The following is a 26,059-nucleotide window of genomic DNA, read 5'->3' on the forward strand; positions in this document are numbered from 1 at the left end:
ACTATTTTTTAGTTATTATTTTTTTAATTATATGGGAGAATAATTATATGTATCTGTATGTGTTATTGATAAATAAATTATTAGAAAATATCTTGCCGCTCACAAAAACATCTGAAATACGCTCCCTGTGGCTCTTCAGCCTAGGAAATTCGAGCATTAAAGTGTAGCTTGATTGCAAATTGCAAGACCGGAAGCCAATCCACATCACAGAAAATCCGGTTGCAACGAAAGTTAACAAAGTGCATGCTGATCTTAGCAACTTAAATAACCCTAAAGAAAGAGACAGCTGATGAACAATCGAATCAATAACAAACAACAGTACTCGATTAAGGCTTTAAATTACGAAACAGATGCACTGCGATCTAACACTGATATTCGTTTGCGCTTGTCGTTGCACGTTACGTCATTCACAGACTGCCCAAACAGCAGTGTATTTTTAGTATCCATACGCATGTTATATTATTATTAGACACCTCCAGGGAGTCCAAAGACTCATCGAGGACTCATATTTCTGTGAGATATTATTATTATTATTATTATTATGGGCACCTCCAAGGAGTCCTTTGCTAACCCTTGCTAACCACACTCTTACCAAGCTTCCATGGATGGCTCCTAATTCTCCACCATCAGTCCTGTTCTCAAAAATATCGTCTGAATTAATCATATAGAAACCCTCCAGTAATTTGAATGTCTCAATCATAATCACCCCTTTACTGCCTATCAACCAATTTCTGCAGCTCACAAATCTTCAACCTGTTTTCATAAGGTTCATTCCATAGTCCTGATATTATCTTGGTCACTTATCACTGGAACCTCTCCCCCTCCTCCCCCTCAAGAAGAAACCCTGGTGCCCATATCTGGGCACAGTAGTCTAGATGGAGCCTTATCAAGGCTCGATACAGAAAACAATAACCTGTTTGTCTCTGCTCGTTAAAGTGTTTTTCAGCAACCAAGTGATTTGATGAGCTGATTTTGCCACTTTTGCGAAGTGTTCCCTAAACTTCAACTCCCTATCCTCCAACACTCCCAAATCCATGACCTCGCCAATCTCATGGAGTACAGTTCCACCAATGTGATATACTGCTGCTAATATTTTCACCCCAAAATGCAAAACCTTACATTTTTCCACATTAAATTGACATTCATTCCCCTTAGCCCAGTCCTCCAAACTATCCAAATCATTCTGCAAAAATTTTGAAAGTCCTAAGCATTCACTATTGCTCTACCTAACTTTGCATCATCTGCAAACATTGGTGTGTGTGCGTGGTGAACTATTTATTGTCAATCTTATTTTATTTTGTTAAAAAAACATATAATTATTTATTTATTATAGATACAAGGCTGAATTATGACGAGTGTCACTGTTGAAAATGTGAAAATAATTATATTTTTTCAATTAACGTTACACGAAACAAATGCACTGCGATCTAACGCCGATATTCGTTGACGCTTGTGATTGCTATTGATACGAAATTTTTATTTTTGGTGTTTGTTCGTGGTGAGGATGGAATATTTTTAATAATTATAATATATAAATTTATTTATTAAAAAATTCGTTACTGATTAGGGAAAAATAAGGATTTTTTTTTGTATGTGCTGCACCCTCACTTAAAATTTTCACTGGCCGCCACTGGTCATTAACATATCATGTTGGGGTTAAGTATTAAGTGATGGCAGCACTTATTTTCCTGTCTTTATCGGTTGACGGTTATAATTAGTGACAGTCATAGGCCAGCTCATGGACTACTGTAGGAGACTGAACTGCCTAGTCAGTTTTGAAAAGTTAGTGTTAAAAAAGGCATCGCCTATCTCCTATAAGGGAATGCTATACCTGATTATTATTGTTATAATCAAAAAAAAATCAACTAACGCCTTTTTATTCACTTGTACGGAGTAGGCGAGGCTATTTAGCCCTATCTAACTTTTGGAGACTGAGTGGGCAGTTCAATCTCCACTGGTACCAATCAGAGATAGATGGCCCAAGGCTATCACTAATTAAGCGGTACACAGTGAAGAGAGACGGCTCAAATGTGCCGCCATCTCGTGGTCCCTAACCCTAACACAATATATTTAATGCCTGAAATAATGTGGGTTCTACGGTCGATTTTCTTGAGTTTACAGGACGAAAAACCCGAGTTTCCGGGAGGGAAAACCCGCTTGCCTGTGCCAGAGATCGACTAACTCGGGAACCGGTCGAAAAAAGGCTTAGAAAAATTTCCTCTAGTCGTCCACTAGACTCGAAACCAAGTCTTCCTTCGTGCGGCATAATAATGATAATTATTATTGTTATAATAATTATCATTATTAGGGACTACGATATGAAGACACTGTCTTCTGTCTCTCTTCAAAGGTTGCCATTTATAATTACTGATAAACTTGGGATAGCACTCTTTGATTGACTACTAGTTGAGATTGGATGCCTCCTCAATTTCTAAAAGTTAGACTGGGCTAAACAGCGTTAGAGGATTTGTCTTAATTTTTATTTAACTGAAGATGCCCTTGAAGCTAAGGCGAATAAAATATTATGTAAAGCAATCCGGGTTAAATTTATTTAATTAGTATTAAAGTTTGCTACCACAAGATGTGTAGCTGTTTTCCATATCTCCTCTCAGATGTCTGTTAAGAGCACTTTTAATTTTTGTTGAACTGCCTGTGATCACCAATAATGAAAATTCACTGATCCTCCCATCTTGGAAAGGTTTTTTGGAACAAAAGGCCTTGTTCCTTTGTTTGTCCTTGTTCCTTGGGATTAAAATGTATTAATCCGCTAACACCTTTGATTCCCTTATAAGGAGTAGCTGGGGCACTTTAGCCCTATATAACTTTTGGAGACTTAGTGGGTTCTTCAAACTCCAGACATTGCCAATTAGTAAGCTGGTCCAAGATAACCCTAATTTTAAGCAGCATCCAGTGAAAGGGAATTGCCGCCTGGACCGCGAAATCCATACTAAGTGTGTTTACAGAGTTTTTAAATGATTAGTTTGTGTTACTTTCTGGAAATAACTACTGTTTGTACGATTTCAGTTGCCGACAAAAGAAAGTTCTTCCGAAAAATAAGTTTCTTTTGTTGTAACTTTTTCTTCTTTTTTTTTCTTCCTTCTTTTTTTTCGTTGTGGGAAGTTTTTGTTTGATTTTTTGGATGGTTCTACCGTTAGCTGCTTCACCGGCCTCTACATTTCTCCTAGAAATTCGTGGGTTTTAACACATCCATCCATCTATTTATTGCACATCAGATATATGGTTACTCTGGTGGGTGGTGATGTGCCACACCAGTCTTCATCAGGTGATCCTGTTGTATTCTCTTCTGGAGGCTTGAACTCTTTAGGAATCAGTCAGTCCAGACACCCCATCTCTCCATCTTATTTAGGATCTACCACTTTCTCTTTTTCCAGGAACTTCACCTTCTATTACTGTTCTGAGAAGTCCTCCTTCCATCCATTCAATATGTCCAAAGTTTTTCAATTTTCTTATGCCAATATCCTTAAGTAGCCTTAAGGTTCTACTGGTTCTTTCTAGCACCCATCCAATTGTCCACTTTTCAGAATATGATATCTCCAACAGTCTTCTGTAAAATCACATCTCAAAAGCTGCTATTCATTTCTTATCAGACTTCTTCATTGTGGATATAGCTGTTTTACCAACAGCTACATCCACAATCCACAATTACCCAAGACTTTGATCACTCCCTTCGACACACGTCATCGAGTCAAATGATGCAAAGATCGCAAGCAGCAGACTACACAACTGTTGAGGGATATCATATGGTTCGATGAATCTATATTCACATTGTTTGCTGCAAACGGACGAATACTAGTGTGGCATAAGCCGAAGGAAGCTTACCAGCCAGAGTGCTTCTTTCCAACTGTGAAAAGTGTTGGTGGTTCTGTAATGGTCTGGGGGGAATTTTCATGACATGGTTTGGGTCCACTTTTGTACTGGAAATCAAAGTGGATGCTACATATTATCATTCAATCATAAGTGATCATCTTCGTTGACAGAGTTTTCTCCTACTCAACCAGCCACGTTTCGACAGGATAACGCTCCCATTCCTCGAGCATCTCAGGTCACCCAGTGGTTTGTAGAACATGACGGGGAGATGTCTTGTCTGCCATGAACATCCCAATTGCCAGACTTAAATCCTGTAAAATATTTACGGGACATATCGGAGCGAGCTGGTGCAAAATTCCTTCTTTGAGTTTTAAGCACTGACAGAGTCCCTCCCTAGAAGAACATAGATTGTACTATATGCTCATGGCGAATCAATGCATATTAATCGAAACGTGTCATTGTTCGCATTTTTTTTGTACATTACCTCTACATAAATAGCAATCAACTCCTTGTCTTTTTAGGCTAACAAACGGAGTGAGTGGATAAAGAGTGCTTTATGCATTGATTGGAGAGAAGTTTAGAAGAGATGGGGAAATAGGATAAGAAAGAGAAAATAAGGTATGTATTAAGAAGTTAGTATAAAATTAGGGAGTTTGTTGCTCACTCTCTAGAAACAGGTATTACATCAAACTGGGTGGTGCAGGTTTTAACCAATTACCAAGTTCGAAGCAGACTTGGTAATTAGTAAATAACAGCTACAGGAAATACATGACCAAATCTCTTCTTCATTTTATCCTCTAGTCTGACGATTCCACGGAGCAAAAGGATGAGTAAATAGTTCTTCATACTAACCAACACCTTGACTATTTTCTTAACACAGTCCATTCTCTTTGTTCATATCGTTCTATATCCTTTGAAAACTTTCCAAATTTCTTCCAGTTAATTTCCATCTCTTACTCAGTTTCTAGTTTTATCAGCCAGCATTATGAAATTATAAACAAACTGGTTCAAGGTAAGATGGATAGTTCTCCATCTCCTCTTTAAATTTGAAACTTGCTGTAATAATAGTGGCTGCCGATCTTCATATAACACAACAAATAGCAAGATATATATTCCGCAAATTTTTGAACTCTTCTAAGACATGAGGATTTCTAATGGCTTTTCACCTGAATGAGTTAGTTGGTTTTACATGGTTTGGAGAGCTTTTCCTACCGAGTTTTTTTTTAATTCTTCAAAAAAGGCAAATCACCTGGAGATCACACCAAATACATAGACATAACACATTGAAGTCATATTGTATCAGCCATATAATACTACTAATAATAAGCTAACGCATTTTATTCCCTTACAGGGAGTAGGCAAGGCCTTTAAACCCTATCTAGATTTTGGAGACTGAGTGGGAAGTTCAGTCTCCACTAGTAGCCAATTAGAGATAGCTAGCCCATGTCTATCACTAATTACAGGTAGTCACTAATGAAGAGACCGGGAAACAGGTGCTGCCACCTCTTGGTACCTAATCCTAACAGGATATATTACTGTCTGAAATAATGTAGGTTCTATGGTCAATTTTCTTGAGATTATGGAATGGAAAACTCATGTGAATGAGAGAAAAAACCCACTTGTTCCATGCCAGTCAGCGACTAACTGGTGAACCTGTTGAAGAAAGGCTTAGAAAATCTTCCTCCAGTCTATTATCTTCATGCAGCCTAGTGCAGAGGAAGCAAGCATTTCTTCATCAGTGCCCTGTGTAATTAGTGATAGACGTTAACCAGCTATCTCTGATTGGCTACCAGTGAAGACTGAACATCAAATATATATATATGAATGAATGATCATTAACTCGGTTAACATACATATTTTTTAAAAGAATTGAATGACTAGAACCTTCATTTATGTAAAAAGGTTTTAATATTAAAACACTACTAGTTTCAGCTTGAAACAGTCTTCATCAGGTGACATTATAAAAGAAAGAAAAAAGAAAACACACTAAAATACTGAAGCTTAAATAAACTAAGAACATCATAGAGAGTCTCTATACATAATTAACATTAAAACGTTGTGGTTGTATTTAAAGCTGTTCTTTCGTTTGTGGTATTGTTGGGAAAGTACGTGCTAGTAGCATCTCGTGAACGCCAGTACATGATTACAGCTGAATGACTATCTGGGAGGTCGTAGCTAAAGTTATTATTTAGATGAACAGGATTGAAGATGATTTCCCTAGATTCCACGATTTTTCTCTGTAATTCATCATTGCAATGAAAGATGTTAGTAGATTTTTCCCAGCAGACTTTGTGACTTTGGTTTTCATTATTAGGATTAGCCGAAAAAAGGATATGACTTGATAATGCACTGGCTCGGTGTCTCTTGTAAGTAATGTCCCTCATGTGTTCTTCCATACCCAATTCAACAGATTTGTCTGTCTGCCCAAAATAAGGAATATCACAGTCACACAATATTTTATATACACTAGGGTATTTAAGATGATGACGACAAGGTTTTGGGTTTCTTATTAAGAAACGGATCTTTGGAAGTGGAGTGAACAAGGTTCTGATATTGTATTTTCTTAGAACGTTTGCTAATTTATGTGAAGCTGTACTTATGTAAGGAATAGAAATATTGCCTTTGAGTCTATTTGTTTCTTCTGAGTGATGTCTATGAGGATTAAGAAAGAATTTTTCAATGATTCTCTTGGAATATCCATTAACTTTGAAAGAAGTTTGCATTTCTGTAAGACGTTCATTTGGGTCATCCAGAAGAGAATGGGCTTTATGTCCCAAGGTGGAAATTATTCCAAGCTTATGAGGAGGGAATTGATGGGACTGACTATGCAGATATCTGTTGGTATGCGTTGGCTTTCTATACATCGATATTTTCAGTTTACCAGAGGAGCGTATCAGTTTGACATCAAGAAAAGGCAGGGAATTATCCGTTTCAAGCTCGGCAGTAAACTTAATACTTTGATGTTGGCTATTGAGATGTTCGAGGAAAAACCATAAGGGAATCATGTCCATGGCTCCAAATAATGAAGACATCATCTACATAGTGTTTCCAAACTTGAGGTGTTAAAATAAAGGAAGAGATAACCTTGGTGATTATATATACCGGGTGATTACAAAATAACGTCAAGTGTTCAGAGCCTTCTAGCGAGTAATGTATTGTACAAAACACACCAATATTCGGTAGACGTACATAGTAGAACATGGGGATTCGATTTAACGAAAAATGAATAGTACCAAAAGTCGCCAACAGCGGAAATTTTGGCGCTGCGAAATTAATTTTAGTAGGTGTGACTAATGAATGACTAAATGGCAAATAAGAGACAGCACGCATCAATTTCATGACGTTTATTGTTAATTACAAATGAGGTTCAATATGACCCATTCTGATGTTCCAGGAACTGCATACGGTGCACGACATTTTCCACAGTGGCTCGTAACATATCGGAATTGATTTGTCTCACGTGTAACGTTATTCGATCTTTCAAAGTTGGAATAGCGGGTTGGAATACCTTGATACACAATGTTTTTAAAAAATCCCCACAGCCAAAAGTCACACGGATTGAGATCAGGAGATCTTGGTGGCCATGGCGTGGGAAATGCACGACTAATGATTCTCTGTCAGAGAAATGTTGTCGCAAAACACGCTGTACCTGAAGTCCGATGTGGGGTGGTGCACCATCCTGCATGAAGATGGTCGAATCGAGACATCTTCTTTGCTGCAGTTGTGGAACTACAAAGTTCTGTAGCATATTGGCATACCTGTTAGCATTGACGAAACAGGTCACTGGTCCATTTTGGCGATTTTCCTCGTAAAAGTATGGACCGATGATAAAAGATGCCGTAAATCCGCACCACACTGTGACTTTTGGCGAGTGGATAGGCATCTGCAGACACACGTGCGGATTAGTTGCAGCCCAAATGCGACAGTTGCGTGTGTTAACATCGCAGCGCAAATAAAAGTGCACTTCGTCACTCCATAAAATCTGCCATGGCCATCCATCACCCACTTCCATACGTGCTAAGAATCTTAAAGATTCGTGTGGTCGCATCACCAGGGCGCAATTCTTGAATTGACGGATTTTATAGGGGTATAACTTCAACATCTGTTGTAGGATTTTCCGCCCCGTTGTGTATGCGATATCCGTTTGCCGGGATATTGCTTGTGCATTGCTGGTATCCTGCATATTCATCATCTCCTGTTCCACAATAGCAGTTGCAATTTGTTAAACTTGTTGGTGATTGATTGGTTTGTGTCTCCGGCCTACCTGCACTCTTGAGTTCCAGTAGTTTCAAATCGCCGAATCAGTTTTCGTGAGTTTGTTAAGCTAATCGGTCCTTTTCGTAAATTTTTCATATGCCAAAAATCACGAAGACAAGCACTGGCATTATTGTTCCGCTGATAAAAGAGTTTGACTAACAAAGCACGCTAATGTAAGGTAAGAGGCATATAAAAGCAGTTCGTCTATGAATGATAAGAAATCTCACAGGCTTTCCTTTTATTGCATGATCGCTCAAAGGAAACGCGATAATGCAAATTAATGCATTTTACTCGGTAAACAGCGCCAAAATGTCCCCTGTTGGTGACTTTTGGTACTATATTTTTTCGTTAAATCGAATCCCCATGTTCCACTGTGTACGTCTATGTAATATTTGTGTGTTTCGTCCAATACATTACTCGCTAGAGGGCTCTGAACACTTGATGTTATTTTATAATCACCCAGTATATATATACCCTATAATATAAAATGATAAACTTTTTTTGTAACGAAGGCTCGACACTCAGGGTAGCCCCTGAGTGTCGAGCCTTCAAAATTCAAGTCAGCAGAATTCAAGGAGACCCGGCCTACCAGTCTGGAACTTGGTGGGTTGTGTGCCACAGGCGCCAGGGAGGGGGTGGAACCCCCTCTTTCGAGTCTTCAAAATTCAACTCATCAGCATTCAAGGAGAACTGGCCTAAGTCGGTAACTCGGTGGGGGTTGTGCGCCGTAGGCACCAGGGGTGGGGTGGAGGAACCCCCCTTGAATTCTGATGACTTGAATTTCGAAGAAATTCAAGTCATCAGAATTCAAGGAGAACCGGCCTACCAATCGGGAAATCGGGTGGGGGCGCCGTAGGCATAAGAGGGGCAGAGCCCCGGTAGTGTATATGTATATATATATATATATATATATGTTACAGATACCAAGCTATTTTAAACCTGGTTTTACTCCATTTCCCAAGTAAGTAAACAGACAAACAAGTCAAGTTTGCGCCTGCAAACTTGACTTGTTTGAATCATACTTCTCCTCCAGGAGATGTGCTTTGCATTATAGGTAAATATACCCCCTTTGTATTAAAGGCAAGGGGCCACTACCCAGACCGGTTTCGACCTTTATTGAGGTCTCATCAGTGGGAGCCAGGCTAGAAATACCAAGATTTTAGTAATACAGAGCTTATAAGTATTTTACCAGAACAAGTTACCATAAGGTGTTTTAACCATGTTAAATAAAAATCTCTGGAGGAGATATAAATGTAGAAAGTATTTTACCTTGGGTAAAATAAATGTTAAAGATACCAAGCTATTTTAAACCTGGTTTTACTCCATTTCACAAGTAAGCAAACAGACAACAAGTCAAGTTTGCGCCTGCAAGTGTTGCAAGTCTTGCTGACCCTGCACGTGGTGCAAGACCAAGGCAACTAATGGTAAATGTAGAATAAGCTCTGATCACTAATCTTAATATTTACACATAATGCAAAGCACATCTCCTGGAGGAGATGTATAATGCTTTGTATTAAAGGCAAGGGGCCACTACCAGACTGGTTTCGACCTTGCTTACTTGGGAAATGGAGTAAAACCAGGTTTAAAATAGCTTGGTATCTTTAACATTTATTATACTCAATGTAAAATACTTTCTACATTTATATCTCCTCCTGAGATTTTTATTTAATAAGGTTAAAACACCTTATGGTAACTTGTTCTTGTAAAATACTTATAAGCTCTGTATTACTAAAATATTGGTATTTCTAGCCTGGCTCCCACTGATGAGGTCTCAATAAAGGTCGAAACCGGTCTGGGTAGTGGCCCCTTGCTTTTAATACAAAGCATCATACATCTCCTTCAGGAGATGTGCTTTGCATTATGGGTAAATATTAAGATTAGTGATCAGAGCTTATTCTACTTTTACCATTAGTTGCCTTGGTCTTGCACTACGTGCAGGGTCAGCTAGACTTGCAACACTTGCAGGTGCAAACTTGACTTGTTTGTCTGTTTGCTTACTTGGGAAATGGAGTAAAACCAGGTTTAAAATAGCTTGGTATCTTTAACATTTATTAACATTTATTATACCCAAGGTAAAATACTTTCTATATATATATATATATATATATATATATAATGACTACTTTAAAATAAATCCGTTCTGTACTGTTTGACATTACACAATCTGTGGAGACTCCTCCTCACTTATTTTGATTTATTTATTTTTCAGTGATGGCTGCTTGAAATTTTCCCAATTTTTTAAACTACATACTACTTCTGTCTGCACTATAAAAATCGATATTTTACTGTGAGTTCTTGAGGATTGTGTTTGAAAACATCATGATAGATTAAGTTCGGACGAGGATGAAAAAATGTTCAACTTGTGTAGATTCTTAGTCTAAACTAACATTCACTGACGCGATGACTCGAGACTTTTTATTTTTATTACGTGACACTTCTAGGAGACCAAGGACTCATTGTAGGAGCCCGATCTACTCCGCTATATACATCTCACCATCTCCACTACAACTTAATTCTCCTCCTCCTCCTATCACCATCATAACAACGGTATTTTTGGTCTGTAAATTACGTGTGTTCTGAAGGCCGATTTGTCTGTAGGCGGGATGAAAAACCCGAGTTTCTTGGAGAAAAACCCTGATACCTCCATATGAGATCACTTAACTCATCTTCAATTGAAAAAGCCCATATAAGGATTCCCATCGTCATTGATACTCATTTGCTCTTTATTTCATGTTACAGAGATATTTACGCTTAGAAACTCAATACAGGATTTATGTGTCGTCATGGAAAGATGTTAAAAAGCTTCGAAATAGAGCAATCCAATAAGAATGTTCTGCTAAAGAAAGACTGATAAAATAATCCTGGGGTAAAGGTAGAGGTCTTCCCTTAACACCATTATATTTACCATTTTGATATTCACTTTACTCTTGTTGAATGCAACATTCTGATAATTTAGTTACGAAGCAATCTTCTTTCGTTGAAGACATCACAAGATATTTTATGCTGAATAGAGCAAAATTCTTAAATAACATTTAAAAGCATTCGAATTGGAAGATTCACACACTTAAGAAATCCATGAAACAGCTTGTTGAATGGCCATTACTGTTATTGGCCCAAAATCATTTCACCAGTATGAATGATCCAATGAAACTAGCGTTCAGGAGGGCGGCATAACTTTCTGCGCACTATCTTACTACGCAGTACCATGTGGGGAAACTCTGCCACTTTTGCCGGTATAGCTTGGGAAGGAGAGTAGATTTTTCTGCTCCAGGTTTAATGTGTAACGTGTTTATATCATTATTTTTTGTTGCCTAGTTTTTGTTTAGAACTATAGCTAGTTTAAAAAAATGGATCTCATAGCAGTGCTAGAGAAGACAGTTTCTGCAGGTATGTAAAAACTGAGGTTTTCAATGATTGAAATGCCATTCCACATATCAGTTGGCAATCATAAGCCTAATGTCAATTGTTATTAGGCCTAGCATTTGGAGTTCGATTTCTTTAGAACAAAAGCTCTGCAAAATAATAATTATAAATATCTATGCACACATTTTCTCGCTATGCATACTTGTTTTTAAAGGAATCTACAAAATGAATGTATATGAAACTTTAAATCTCCATGTCCTTGAAACCGTACATAGCCTTTCATGTAGTTGTGAATTGGAAGCATAATTTCTTTAGAACACCAGATACATCGATGCCCACAATTTTTCTGCCTGTTATCTCATGCACTTCAGTTGGTTTTAAAAGTACTTATTTTCTTGCAGACAGAAGACGATGTGCCTAAAATCTAGGATGTTCTCATATTTGATGTCATTCAAAAATGCTTACCTGTAGAAATATTTTTTTATTATTTGTAAAAATAATATAGCTCATTTTAAGCCGTGTTTTCTTTTTTGTTTCGAATATTTGGAACATTTCCATTTTCCATTAAAGATCCAATTTCAGAAATATCCAGACGATCATGACACTCAATAAATAGTACATACATTGTTTCACACGGTTCGTCTGAGAGCTATTCGCAAATTTTTGCATCCAAGATCACATTTTCAGATTTTATTTTTAATAATGTATCGTGTATGTGTAAATTAGTTTCACATATTGGAAGACAAATGGATGTATAATCAGTCATCTGCTCCCCATCCTCATCAGTATGTCCTTTTTTGCAGCAATGATGAACAAGCAATGTTAGAAAATAAATAAGACATTACTGTGTTCGTTCATCTCTAGAGAGGTCATTTAAAGGAACAACAATAAAAAAAAAATGTTGAAGGACATTAGAACATAATGCATATTGAAGGAAACCAGGAGGGTTGATCTATGGAAACAAAAATTTGATATAGAATTACTGACTGTACAATGGGATGTTCAGATATTAGGAGATAGTTTCCAAAGTATCTCCCAATATTCCAAAAAAAAAAAAAAACCCTACTTTATTAATAATTTTTAATTATGAAATAAAGTATATATAATACAGGAAGGTTCTTACTTCACATGATGATAAATCATAACTGTTACACTTGTTTATTCACTTTGCCCACATCACTGTTATTTCTTAACTGTTGAGTCAGCATCTGGTTGTGGGCTAAAAGGGCCATTATTTTAGTCGCATCACTCACTTGGCCAGGTTGTTAGTGGTATTTTTAGGCACATGCACAAGTGAATAGCACCTATTAGCTTTGTCTTATGTCTATATTCATAGAACATCTTAGAATGGATGAACCAGCTTTGGTGAAATGTATTTAAGACAGGAAAAACTGTAAAAGCGTTAATTTTTATCAAAATTGGACAAGTACTACTCATACAAATATCAATATACATTTTGCATTGTGCCACTGACATGATTAATAACTTCAACACACAAGAGGCACTCATTGGAGTTGACTTTTGGTCTCAGGTGCATTTAAGTGCCTCTCTCATGACTGTAATCTGACATTTTCTCGCTCTTTGATTAATTAACAGCTGTTTGGTAATATCCTTTAATATTGTAAACATGTCTATAATGCTATATTTTGTGTGCATTTACTGAATAATTAGACCAGGTTATACATTTTGCAAAATGGGAAAAAACTAAGTTTACATTACAAAAAAAAATGCCGTCTAAGCAAAGTTAATATAGCTTTACATAAGAGGAGGGGGTACTCTTTTTTAGATAGAAGTTGAACTTGGGTTGCTCTCCTGGCCAAGCAACTTGTATTATGCATGATAAAACTATTTGATGTAAAGGCATCCAGTAATGAAAATGGCTTCAGAAGGTACTGGCGTGGTGTTACAAAGTACTTAGTTGAGAGGGATAAACTCCAGCTAGTATCATTTGAATTAAGATTAAGATTTCTTATGGATTGTCATTAGTGCAAAAATTACCAAGCTTGTTGATCTGGCATCTTTTTGAAAAAAGTGTTCTAATTTTTGTGATCACTTCCTTTAATTATGATAATTGTTAGTTAAAATTTTATCTGAAAAGAACTACATTGTACACATAAAATATTGCTTAATTCATTTTTGAAAAGCACATAGGGTGCATATTTACAGAGTTGGACTCAAATGTTCAGCATTTTGAGATAGAACAAGCATCTTATCACTGAACTAAATACACAAAAGTGCAAACTTGCATGCCTAAGATCAGGTGGAATTCGGTTTCAATCCATGGTTGTCATGGAAACTCAAAGCATGCCATAGCTCTCCGTCATGTAAACAAACAATTTTATTATATAGCAAGATTTGTAATTAATATAAATATAACAATATCAGTATATCAATTTTTAATTAACATTTTATTTATAATCAATTGATAATTATGAGACCGCTTTTTAAAACAAGTAGCCTGTTGATCATGACTTTAATCTCTCTCCGAAAATTTGTGAGATTTTAAATTTAAAAATGATAATCTCCATGCTGTCAGCTACTAATTTCTCAATGTGTGTTACATACTGAGGTCATTCACAATCCCTAATCTTACAAAATTGAACAATTAAATACAATTCACTTTTTTTTTCTTCATGATTTTGAATATTCCACTCTTCAGCCTTTTTATTTGTTCCAAACCTCTTTCCCCCATTTTGCTAACAGTTTTATATTGCACATTATAACATTTAGATAATGCTTGCTTCGTTTTCTTTGGGAAGTAATATCTGAAGCATTTTTGCAGAACAATAACTTTTACCAATTTAGAAAGTTTGCAAGTTCTTTTTTTTAGGGGGGGGGGAGTGAACACTGCTGTTTAGGAACTTCTGCACTAACAACTTTTATCGCATTAGTCATGAGGCACATAGTTATGGCACTATTTAAAGGTGTTTTCAATGACATTGCATTTTGTTTTGAACTCCAAAATATTAAAGTTCAGAATGCAACTGGCCTCGACATGTATACACATACATAGGGTAGCCATGGATGTGAAGTACCCATTAAATTTACAGTAGCATTGATATTCCATTGAAATGGCTATGCAGTTTGAGATGATTGATATATCTTGTCCACATGGAGTTTGGATGCTTTAACCATCCACATTGGTGGTCAAACAAGACATAAAGCCAAATACAGATCATGCCTAAGTCAACAATAAATGATGCAACTAATGGCAAAAAGTTTTCAAGCCCATATATGAATACTATGCTGTCACAATCAGAAATAATTTTCTTTGCATGAATTGGCCATTCAATATGGATTTTTTTAAAAAAAAATCTTCATTGACTCATTCAAGAAGACATTGTATAAGATATGCTGAAACATGCCTTAAATCAAAAGGAACTTCTTCCATAATGCTAACTTTTTCAGTGATTCTTTCTTGTACCCTTCCTTAGTGATTGGTAGAGCCTCTGCTACTAATGGCTCACGAAAAAAGTTAAGCAAGTTCGAGTGCAGTTAGTAGTTGGAAAGGATCAATCGTTCGATGCTGTTGGCACGCTCTCCCTTGATGAGTCTTTTCACTCCCTGAAGGTGTCTGATAATAATTTGGTAGTGGTTATCAGTGCCGTAACGAGGGCGTGGTGAAAGAGTCGCCTGCCATGGGCGCAGACGCAAAATGTAAAAAAAAATAAAATAAATAGATATAAAAGTCCACTATTTTATATTGTATTTTTAAACTTCGGCAATATGCCGCTTTAGACACAAATTCTGCAACACACTGCAACTCATTTTGATGGGGTTAATAGTAAGTATTTAACATATTACATTTAGTAAAATTTAACTTGTTATATTTTTCAAAATTTTTGTCATTTTTGGGTTGGGGGTGCAAGTTAGACACTTGCCACAGGCGCTTCATACCCTCACTACTGTACTGATGGCTATTGACACTACATGAGATTCCTATTGTAGCTTTTCCAGTTGTGTTAGAGGAACTGCTACACATGAGCAGGAAATTTACAGCAAAAATAAAGCATACATAACAATTTGTGACATCCCGCCTCATGGGCGAATACACAGCGATGCAATTTGTATGGTGCCCAGTGTGAATGTGTTAGAAGTAATTGGTGCACCACCCCAAATGTGAGAGTAGTATTCTAGGGTTGAACAGATTTGGGATTTGTACAGAGTTAGTAGCAGGACAGGTGAACAGTAATGTCTTAGCAAAAAAGAATGCAGAGTTTTTTGCAGACTGCAAAAGATAGAAAGATTGACTAGTCTGAAGAAATGCTTTATGGTTATGTTCTGAAATGTAGGAGGTTCTGGATCCCACCCACAAAATGTTGCTTTCAAACCTATAGTACATTTGCACTGCAGTTGGGCTAAGGAATATTTCCCCTCCTGTTTTTATCAAATTTTATGTATTTTTTATACACTACAGAAGCTCTGCTCTAGAGACCAAACATGGAACTTTTTTCAATCCACTTTAGGCCTCTAGTAAGCAGGACAGTAGTAGTCTCCCTCCTAAAGACGATCACAAATATCCATTTCCACAGTGGGATTTGAACCAATGACTTGTTGATTGGAGAGCAGGCACACTAACCATTCGGCAACCAGGCTAGTTTGAATGGTGTCACCAACATTGCGTATAAGAAGGATGAGGGAAGAAGAACAAGCCAGAGATCTTGTGCTGGAGTAGATCACAAGCCACACGTGGTAATAGATATTATTGGAAGCATGTACTTCCAATAATATTCCAGCAATTTCCTTTACCATTATATTTAAATGATCATTCCACCTTAGATTAGCCTTTCTCACACATTCCGGAATGCTGACAATGTAAATTCCTTTCTAGTGTCTTCATTTTTTAATATTCTGCTGTTGTGATACCATCTTTGCTCCCTTAATTTTCCTCAGAACTGATATCTGTAGTCTAGTTTTTGATCAGCTGTTTTATTTTTAACCCAACTCTCAGTTCCCTCAGCAAACATTAATTTGAGCATTGTCTTGTATACTGCTGATTAATGGTTTGATGAATTGCTCTCTTATTCTATATAAATTTGTTCAGCTGACTCCACCATGCCACCTTTTTTTTTTTTATGTTTTCATATTTAATTTGTATATTTGCTAAAAATGGCGACTAAATAGCTGAAATATTTCTTGTTCTGTTTGGCCCATTATTAGGAATGCCGTTTATGAAACTCTTTTCAGTATTTCTGGTTTTCATACCAAATTTGTTATAGCAGTTTTTGAATTTAGTTTACCCAGAAAATTGCAACATTTATTTAGCAGTGTAACATCTGCATAAAGTAGAGGTCTGGGTTTGAATATCTGAGGTTTTCATATCAAGTTTAATGTCACATTTTCTTTGTAATGTGATCCATATGTGAAAAATAAATAAAACAAAAAATTTAATAAAAATGGAAAGCCTTTACTTAACCCATTCATGCTACTAATTTACCCTAGGTTTATAACCTTTAGTGGGGGGACTTAAAAAATTTTTTATCCCTAATCTTCATGGAGTCATAAAACTCTTTTGTGACTTACCTTCTTATTTACTATTTCCCTTTGCAACTTCTGAGGATGGTCCTTTGTTTCAACATTTGAAAAATCCAATAAACATTTTAAATATCTCACTCATATCTCATTTATTATAAAATGATGGAAACAACTACTGTGCTGAAGTAAAACTTCAGTTTAATATAAACCAAAGGAAAGAAATCTCAGTTATATCCTCTTCCATTCATCTTCTCTCCACCAAACTGTAGTTTGCATGTCATCAGTCTGTCTTTATACCCAGTACTGTACAGTTCTGATATGATTTCTGTTGTGTGCTGTTGCACCCTCTCCAACTTTATTCTATTCCCTTCAAATCCTGGTGACCAGATCTGGACATAATAATCCAGATATAGTCTGATCAGAGCTTTATACAGTGGAACCACTATTCTTTTATTTCTGCTAGTTGACATCCTCAATAATGCAGCAATTCCTGTTGACTCATTGAACGGATACATTAACAGCATGGTCACGTTACCCAAAATGTGGCAAATCCCCTATTAGTCCCCTTTCTTACTGATATCCAGAGTGCTCAGTATTCAGATTATGTCCTCTTCATTCACTTCTAATCCTTCAATCCTCTTTATCCCTCCATTTCTGAAGTCTGCTTTACCAGGATGGGATACTGTCACCTGCCTTGGTTGCCCAACTACCTCACCCACCAAGGTAATCCATCCACATTTTTACTCTATGACCACGTGTGTGTGTGTAATATAAATAACAGTGGGGATAAGGTCTATCCTTTGCTTACACCTGATTTCGTACCATCTTCCTGTATTCCTTGAATTTTTACTGCTGACTTTTAGCTTAAATATAGGTTGTGTATTGCTAAGTGTAATGACTCATTTACATATAATTGTAGCGTTCTGAACAGTTTCTCTTAGCACGTTGTCAATGCCTTTTCCAAATCATATGTTCTCCCCAGGACCTTTTGAATGGGAAAACCGCCAGGCTGGTTTTACTGACCGCCCGGCTAATTAATGTTGTGAATTAATGGCCAAATAATGAGCAAGAATGGAAAAATAATTTAAGACATTTTTTAATTAATAGTGATGATAAATTGAACCGGAGAGTCTCGATACTTGTGAGACCAGCTCAATTTCTTGCATTGCAAGCCAGTATCGAGAGCTTCGGGTATTCGCTTTGATGCACACCAATTCGTACGTGGAAGAAGAAGACAAAAATCGGGATCTCTAGTACAACAGTATCAGTTGCAAAAAAGATCTTTTATGAAAGAGACATAATTTTTATGTTTGAAAGAAATAAATTGTGGAAATTGAGTGAATTTGAATCGAAGGCAAAAATCAATGTTAAAAATCTACATTTATTTTTCTTAATAATGGTTTTTGTGCGAAGATCGTGAGTCAAGTATTTAATATTTTATTTTGTAAAAGAAAATAGGCCTGCGCATCAAATATAGTTGTGATCTCGGGGAATTCTCGAAACTCTCGAGGACTATGATGTCAGTCTCAAGTGATACCAATTCCCATTCTTAGTAATTAATACTTATAAATAATAAAATCGCAACATAACGCGCATTATGTGTCGAGATAAAAGAGTTACGTTCATAAGAAGGAATATAAAATGAATATTAAATGATAAGAAAAGGTTTTACTGGCCAAAGATTTACATTTAAAAAATAACATAAGAAAAATTTTAAATGAAAAAATATTCTTTGAAAAAAAAGTTAGCTGATTTCTATGTCACTATGTGATCGGTAGCCGTCTAGGTAGGAGAAATATTAGGAAGCTTCAGTGCATCTCTTTTTTTTCAAAGAAGCCCTTGAATGTCATCTGCTTCTTTGACTTTTGCTTATTTTTGTTTAAAATATCTCGATAGCGAGCAGAAGCATTATACATTTCGCAGGAAAATTTACTAAATCGTTCAAAGTCAATCTTGCGATTCAAAGATTGCTTTAGCTTTTTCGAAAAGTTTAAATGCCTCAAGGCACCTTTTTAATGTGAAAAACCGAGTCGGAGCTTTGTATTCATTATCTTCTGTCTTTTTCTTCTTTGTTTCTTTTTAGTTCCTCTAATTCAAGGAGATCATTGAATGAGAGTTCCATAGTGAGAGATTGAAGCAACTCATTAACATCACCTTCTGAAACTTCCATTTGCAACTGGTTAGCCATACCTAACATAATTTGTTTGCTTTTCTTTGTTTCTTTTGCTCATTTTCTGGTGTTTTGCACTGTTGCTTCTTTTTGACATTGTTGGAAATGTGAAAGGGTAATAGTTAAAATGAAAACAAAATAAAAAATCAGGTGTAACTGAAGAAAACTACGAATAACGTGCTCACATTGGCAAGGCTTGTAAGTGACTGAGGTTCGTTCTAACTGGTCATTACATATGTGTAATTTCCGGTACACGCCCCTAATCAACTTCGATTTAAAATAAATTGTACTTTATTTCGCATAATTTAAAATAAAAAGTCCGATCCAAAAAATTTGCAAAGATAAAAATTCGTAACACGAGAACTACCTGTATTTATAATTAGTCTTCGGCCAGCTATCTCTGACTATTAACAGAAATTGAACTGTTCCCTCAGTCTCCAAAACTAGGGCTAAAATGCCTTGTTTACTCTATTGGAAATAAAAGGCAGTATCAGATTTATTTAAAAACTATCACTTAGTTAAAAAATTCAAATTAGCATCTCATAAAATTGATAAATCTCCAAAAATTGAGCCTCTGCGTGATGTTAAACCTGTGTAGTATGCAGTCTGATATATCACATGTTCAAGGTCTTGCATACATGTGCTTATGTGGGGAACAACGTTTCCTCTAAACTGTGCACACAAAATTTTTGCTTTCAGAATTTCTCATTTACAGTCATTGATTTTGCATACTATAAAAACTAATTTTATGATAAATCAAACTTGTCACTTATACTATTTAGTAATTTCTCCAGTGTTTACTCCAATATTACTCTAACCCATTCCAACTTACACTAATTAGTTGATTTTAGCCTGCACCATTTAGGCAAACTGGCACATCAGCAAATTGCAGAAAAGCATGTTTGTTGCCTACTGTCTACACCAACGTTTCTCAAACTTTTCCTGCGATGGAACACCACAAATCCTGAAATTTTAACGGAACACCTTGGTTAGAATAGAGGATCATCAGTCTTGTATTTAATGTAAAGCTAAGTACACACTATCACCGAAGCAGACTGTATCGCATCGCAGAAATGCGACAGTGCACACTACAGCCATGCCAGGCCGCAGCACATCGCATTGACCTTGCTTGTGACCGCACATTTTCCTAGAATAGATACCTCCATACTTCACGAGTGCTTGGAGGTGTCGACAACTGCAGGCAGCTGAGTCGAGGCCAGTGTGTGTGTGCTGGCCTTAATAGCACAATCCACATGCAAAGTGAGGAGCGCCTGATTTTCAAACATGTTTGAACTTTTTATTATTATTATTATTATTATTATCTGAGACCTCCAGGGAGTCAAGGACTCATCAAGGGAGGCTGTAAATTATCCAACCCAACTATCATACCGTCCCTTAAATTTATTTACACTAGATGCACTCACTACCCCTAAAGGCAAATTATTCCAGTCACTCACTGCTCTCTGGGAGAAAAACCTAGCTCTTACCCCTTTCTTGACTGAAATTGACTGAACAACCTTAACTTCCATGGATGCCCCTGTGTTCTCTCCCCGCCTTCCATATAACGAAAAAATCCATCATTCGAAATGCTATAACACCCATTCAAAAGTCTATAGACCTCTATCATATCACCCCTCTTTCTCCTGTTAACCAGAGTCTGTAATCCACATACTCACAATCTGTCCTCAATCTAAATCCCATAATCCAGATATAATTTTTCTAACTCTTCTTTGCACCCTTTCCATAGCTTCTTTATCCTCTTGAAACCCGGGAGACCAATTATGCGCACAGTAATCCAGGTGTGGTCTTATCAAAGCCTTATAAAGAGACAAAATTACTTCCTTAAACTTACATGTCAAAGTTCGCTTCAACATAGCAATTATCCTCTGAGTTGTATTTGAAACTTTTGCTATATGACCTTTAAACTTTAAATTCTTATCCACCAATATGCCAAGATCCCTGCCTCTTCAGTTTCTTGTAGCATAACCCCACTAATATAATATGCTGCTGGAACTCTAATCATGCCAGAGTGCATATCTTTACGCTTACTAACATTAAACTGACAGCCATTTTCGGTTGCCCAGATTTCCAGTCTATTCAAATCATTTTGTAATTGCTGAATATCAGTAGCATCCCTGATTGCCTTGCCTATCTTTGCATCATCGGCAAACAATTGCAAATCTGATGATAGACTCTGCTTGATGTCATTAATGTATAGATTGAACAATAATGGCCCAAGGTCTGAACCTTGAGGTACACCACTGTTTACCTTAAATCTGGCAGATTCACATCCTCTGTATACCACTTTTTATTATCTGTCTGGCAACCATCCCCTGATCCAAGTCAATAGATTATATTCCAATCCCATATTCTCCAGTTTATGCAACAACCTATCGTGTGGTATCCTATCAATTGCCTTACAAAAATCCAACATTATCATAGTTTATCCATTTCCTTTATCCAACGCAACCGTAGCATTGTTATAAAATATGAGCAAATTGCTAAAACATGACCTTCCTTTAGTAAACCCATGCTGTTCCCTGCAGAGTATAGAATGCTTGTCTACCCATTTCTGTATGCGTGTTCTTAACAACTTCTCTAAAATCTTCCACACCAGAGATACTAATAGGTCGGTAGTTAGACACATCAGTTTTTGCACCACCCTTGTGCAATGGAACTATCATACATTCCTTCCATTCCTTTGGTATTATTCCTGAGCTGAGACTCAAGTTATACAAATGTGTGAAAGGCCTAGCCAATTCAGCTGAACATTCCTTTAGCAAATGGGCTGATATTCCATCTGTCCCTATTGACAAATTCTTATTCAGGTTATGCAAAAGCTCTTCAACCTCATTTTCATGAACCTCTAACTCTTCATTCAACGTGACAGCATTGTACACCATGCTACATACACCTGGTTGATATATCTTAGCAAAGTGAGCACTCATTAACTGAACAATCTCCTTAGCTTCCGACACTCATGTACCATTTGCATTCAATAAAGTTATTCTTCCACATTCATTTTTTCTTTTGCTTGCAGCATAATGATAAAATTCTTTTGGATTGCCTTTAGTTTTCATAGCCCATTTCTTTTCATACTCTGTTTTAGCTTTTCTCACAATATTCATTACTTTTCTGGCCTGAGCTTTATATATTTCATAACTCCTCTCACTCTTATTCTAACGATATTCTTTCCACATCATCTTCTTGTGGATCTATTGCTTAATAAGGCTGCACATCCATTTCACTCCCAACCTATTCATTCTTTGAACACTAGGTATACATTGAGATACCACCTCATTTAAGTACTTTTTTCAAAGATTTCTATGCATTGCTGACATTTTTTTCCATTCAGTACTGTTACCATGAGACCAAAGATAGTATACTTCTAAGTCTATCTTAATTTCCAGCTTTGTAGTTCAACATGTAGCCTGTTTTAATTGGAGCTTCAGTACAAGTAGATACTTCCCAAAAAACAGCATGATTACTGTCACCAATTGGTGATAAAATAGCCATATTCTTGACAGAGATAGAGATCCCTTTTGACGTTATGAGCAAATCCAACACTCTTTGACCTCGAGTTTCTTCTTTCACATGCTGCTTGAGAAAGTTGTCTTGCAACAATTCAATGAATTTCTCTTCTACCCAATCAATGCTTGGAAAATTAAAGTCACCCATAATGATCATTCTCTACTCATAAGCTAAATTGGCGATGCATTTCTTCTTCCCCTACAACTGAGCTGCCAGTTCTGTAGCAACACCCCACCATATATTTCATTCTGTTAACCTCCACTTCACACCAGATACTCACTCATTGCTATATGGGACATTGTTACCATCATTGTTTTCTTATATTTCTACCCTAACTGGACTTAAGTCATCTGATATCATTAGTAGCACTCCTCTCCTATCTCTTCTGTCATTCCTAAAAATAGTATATCTGTTACACTTGATTCCACCTACCATATCTGATTCTGATAGCCAGGTTTCACTAATGCCAACAATTTTAGGCCACATCGTATTCAATAAAGCAACAAACTCAACCCCTTTGTTTCTAATGCTCCTGGCATTTGTGTATAGATGTAATAAATTACGACCTAGCCTGTTCTTATAATTAGATATGCAATCTATTTGGTCTTGTTCTAGAATTTTCTCTTTTCCCTCCCCAGACATACTTAAAAGGTCTGAACCCAAAGCATGGCCAGCCTAGCTGGTCGAGTGGTTAGCGTATCCACTTCCCAGCCAAAAGGCAGCGGGTTCGTATTCTGCCGCGAGCATGGATATTTGTGATTGTCTGTGGAAGTACTGGTGGTGGTCGGCGATAGATGATGGTGTAGTTGCGGTCAGCTGGTGGATTGTGAGTGGGGGAGACCGCGTTGTAGAGCAGATGCCCTCTGTCGATGAGTCTTTGGATTCCCTGGAGGTGACAAATAATAATAATTTTTTTCCACTCCTTTGCCACATACATAACCATGTTCATATGCATTCATATTTTTATCACGTTTGTATACCATAGCTGAACTTTCACATACATTTTTCCCATTCCTTCCTTGGTGATCTAGTTTCCCTGACTTGATTGATTGGGTCTCATACCAAGAAGTACTTTCTCCAGATTTCTGATGCCAAATGAATTCAAGTGCAGGCCATTATTCTTATACAAATCGTTTCTTCTATCAAACACACCCCACACATCAAAAAACTCGTATCCATATCTTCTACATAGCCTGTTCGTGAAATCATTTGCTATCATCACCCTCCTTCTTAACTCAGTACTATCATATCTAGGTAGTAATCCTACAGTTTTTACTCTTTCACATTTCTTTCTCGCCTCTTTCAACAGACCTTTCATATCTTCTCTCATACTATGTTTGTCACCGCTTAAATTATTAGTACCTACCAACACTGCCATTTCTTTTACATTTCTTTTTTTGGTTTTCAATTACGTTGATCATATTTTTAATTTTCGCTCCTGGGAAACTAGAAGTAGTGACTCCCTCGGCAAGTGCAAATTTTAAAATTGAGTCACCATATCATATTACCTGTTAAAGATACCAAGCAATTTTCTAAGTTAGGTTTTAATCCTTTTTCCCAAGTGAAGCAAACAGACAAATAAGTGAAGTTTGTACTTGAACATAGTAAAAGTCTGAGGTAACTCGTGGTAAAGGTGGAGCAAGCTCTGGTCACTTTCCTTAGTATTTCCCCCTATTGCAAAGCACATCCTCCTGCAGAGATGTATGATGCTATGCATTAAAGGATTAAAGGCAAGGTCTACTACCCAGACCAGTTTCGACCTTTATTGAGGTCTTGTTAGTGGGAGCCAGGCCCATAAATGCCAAGGTTGAAGTGATACAGAGCTTATAGATTTTACCTAAACAAGTTGCCACAAGGTGCTTTGATCTTATTAAATAAAAATCTCAGGATGAGAGTAAGATGTAGAAAGTTTTTTAACTTGGGTATACTATGTTAAAGATACCAAACAATTTTATAAGCTAGATTTTAATCCTTTTTCTCAAGTGAAGCAAATAGACAAATGAGTGAAGTTTGTGCCTGAACGTAGTTCAGGCCTGAGGCATCTCGTGGTAAAGGTAGAGCAAGCTCCGATCACTTTTCTTAGTATTTTCCCCCCTAATGCAAAGCACATACCCTTGTGGAGATGTTAGTGGCCCTTGCCTTTAATGCATAGCATTATACATCTCCGCAAGGGGCTGTGCTTTGCATTAGGGGGAAATACTAAGGAAAGTGATCGGAGCTTGCTCCATCTTTACCATGAGTTGCCTCAGACTTGAGCTATGTTCAGGTACAAACTTGACTTATTTGTCTGTTTGCTTCACTTGGGAAAAAGGATTAAAACCCAGCTTATAAAATTGCTTGGTGTCTTTAACATAGTATACCCAAGTTAAAAAACTTTCTATACCATATTACCTCTTTTTTCTTAGATATTAACTGGCTTACCTTGTTGTTATTAATAATTTGGTTTCCATGTTCAGTATTTTCCTGCATGTTCTTGTTCTCATCCTTTTTTTATCCTGTCGAAGTTTAGAGAAATGATTTTCCACCTATTCCAATTCCCTGGTCAATTTCCTAATAATTTCTTTTAACCGAGCTATTTCTAATGTCAACATATCCACAGATAAATTATTATCATCACTACAGCAGTGCTTTTGTTTAGGACAAACTCTCTCCTCAGTAGCAACAACTTTAGCTTTAGTCACTGCCTTGTTATGATTAGTTTTCGGTGCCATTTTTAAGAGTAGAAAAACTAATAACATTTCTGAAATTATGTTATAAAATGCTTTAATACAATAATTACCCTAAAAAACTACAATAATATACTTGTGGCAGCATTTAAAACCATTCCAGGCTCATATCAATTTTGATACTTTTTTTTTTTCACAGAACACTTATTCACTTTCTGCAGAACATAGTTTGGGAAACCCTGGTCTAGACAGAGTCACTTGAACTCATGAAAATGGTGATAGATTTTTATAGCTATGAAGATTTAACCAAATTAATTTAGTGCTCATAATTTCACAGGTTATAGCTAGATGAAAAAGGGCAACATTAATGTGAGAAATGTTACATTATGGTTTTAGTGCATTAAATTCTTCAAATGTCATGGTTGAAATTAAATGAACCACAAGTTCATTTAAATTTAAGTGGCTAGACAAATGTGACAATTTGTTTATAAACTGTCTGTATATACAAGTATTTAAGTAGCATTTAGGTTGTTCTTATGGAAATATTTAACATAGTGTACAAGATCCTTTAACAAACTTGTCACCAATTTTAGACTTATCAGATTAAGAGTTTGACTTTTGTCATTATGAGCACAGACTACCATACACATTATGTCAGTCTTTGCTAACCTTCTCATTATGGTTGATGTCCTTTTCTGAGTTAGTATTTTGCTTTTAGTTCAAGTTTGATTTCACTGTTTTGCCTCTGAACTGAGTTGTTAGTGCTTCT

At 36.6% G+C, this 26,059-nt stretch overlaps 1 protein-coding gene across 2 annotated transcripts in view; it reads left to right on the plus strand.

The window, feature by feature from the left end:
• Positions 1-11,307: 11,307 nt before the first annotated feature.
• Fs(2)Ket (Importin subunit beta Fs(2)Ket) overlaps positions 11,308-26,059 on the plus strand; it is a 302,779-nt gene continuing 288,027 nt past the window's right edge. For both annotated transcript variants that reach the window (XM_090405664.1, XM_090405665.1), the window contains exon 1: positions 11,308-11,472. In XM_090405664.1, coding sequence (XP_090261790.1) covers positions 11,433-11,472 — 40 coding nt within the window. In that variant the 5' untranslated portion in view covers positions 11,308-11,432. The remainder of the gene's footprint in view (positions 11,473-26,059) is intronic.

This window comes from Typopeltis vanoorti, chromosome 15 (assembly GCF_054136105.1).
Source record: "Typopeltis vanoorti isolate ZY-2024b chromosome 15, IOZ_Tvanoo_1.0, whole genome shotgun sequence".
In the NCBI taxonomy this organism is placed as follows: domain Eukaryota; kingdom Metazoa; phylum Arthropoda; class Arachnida; order Uropygi; family Thelyphonidae; genus Typopeltis; species Typopeltis vanoorti.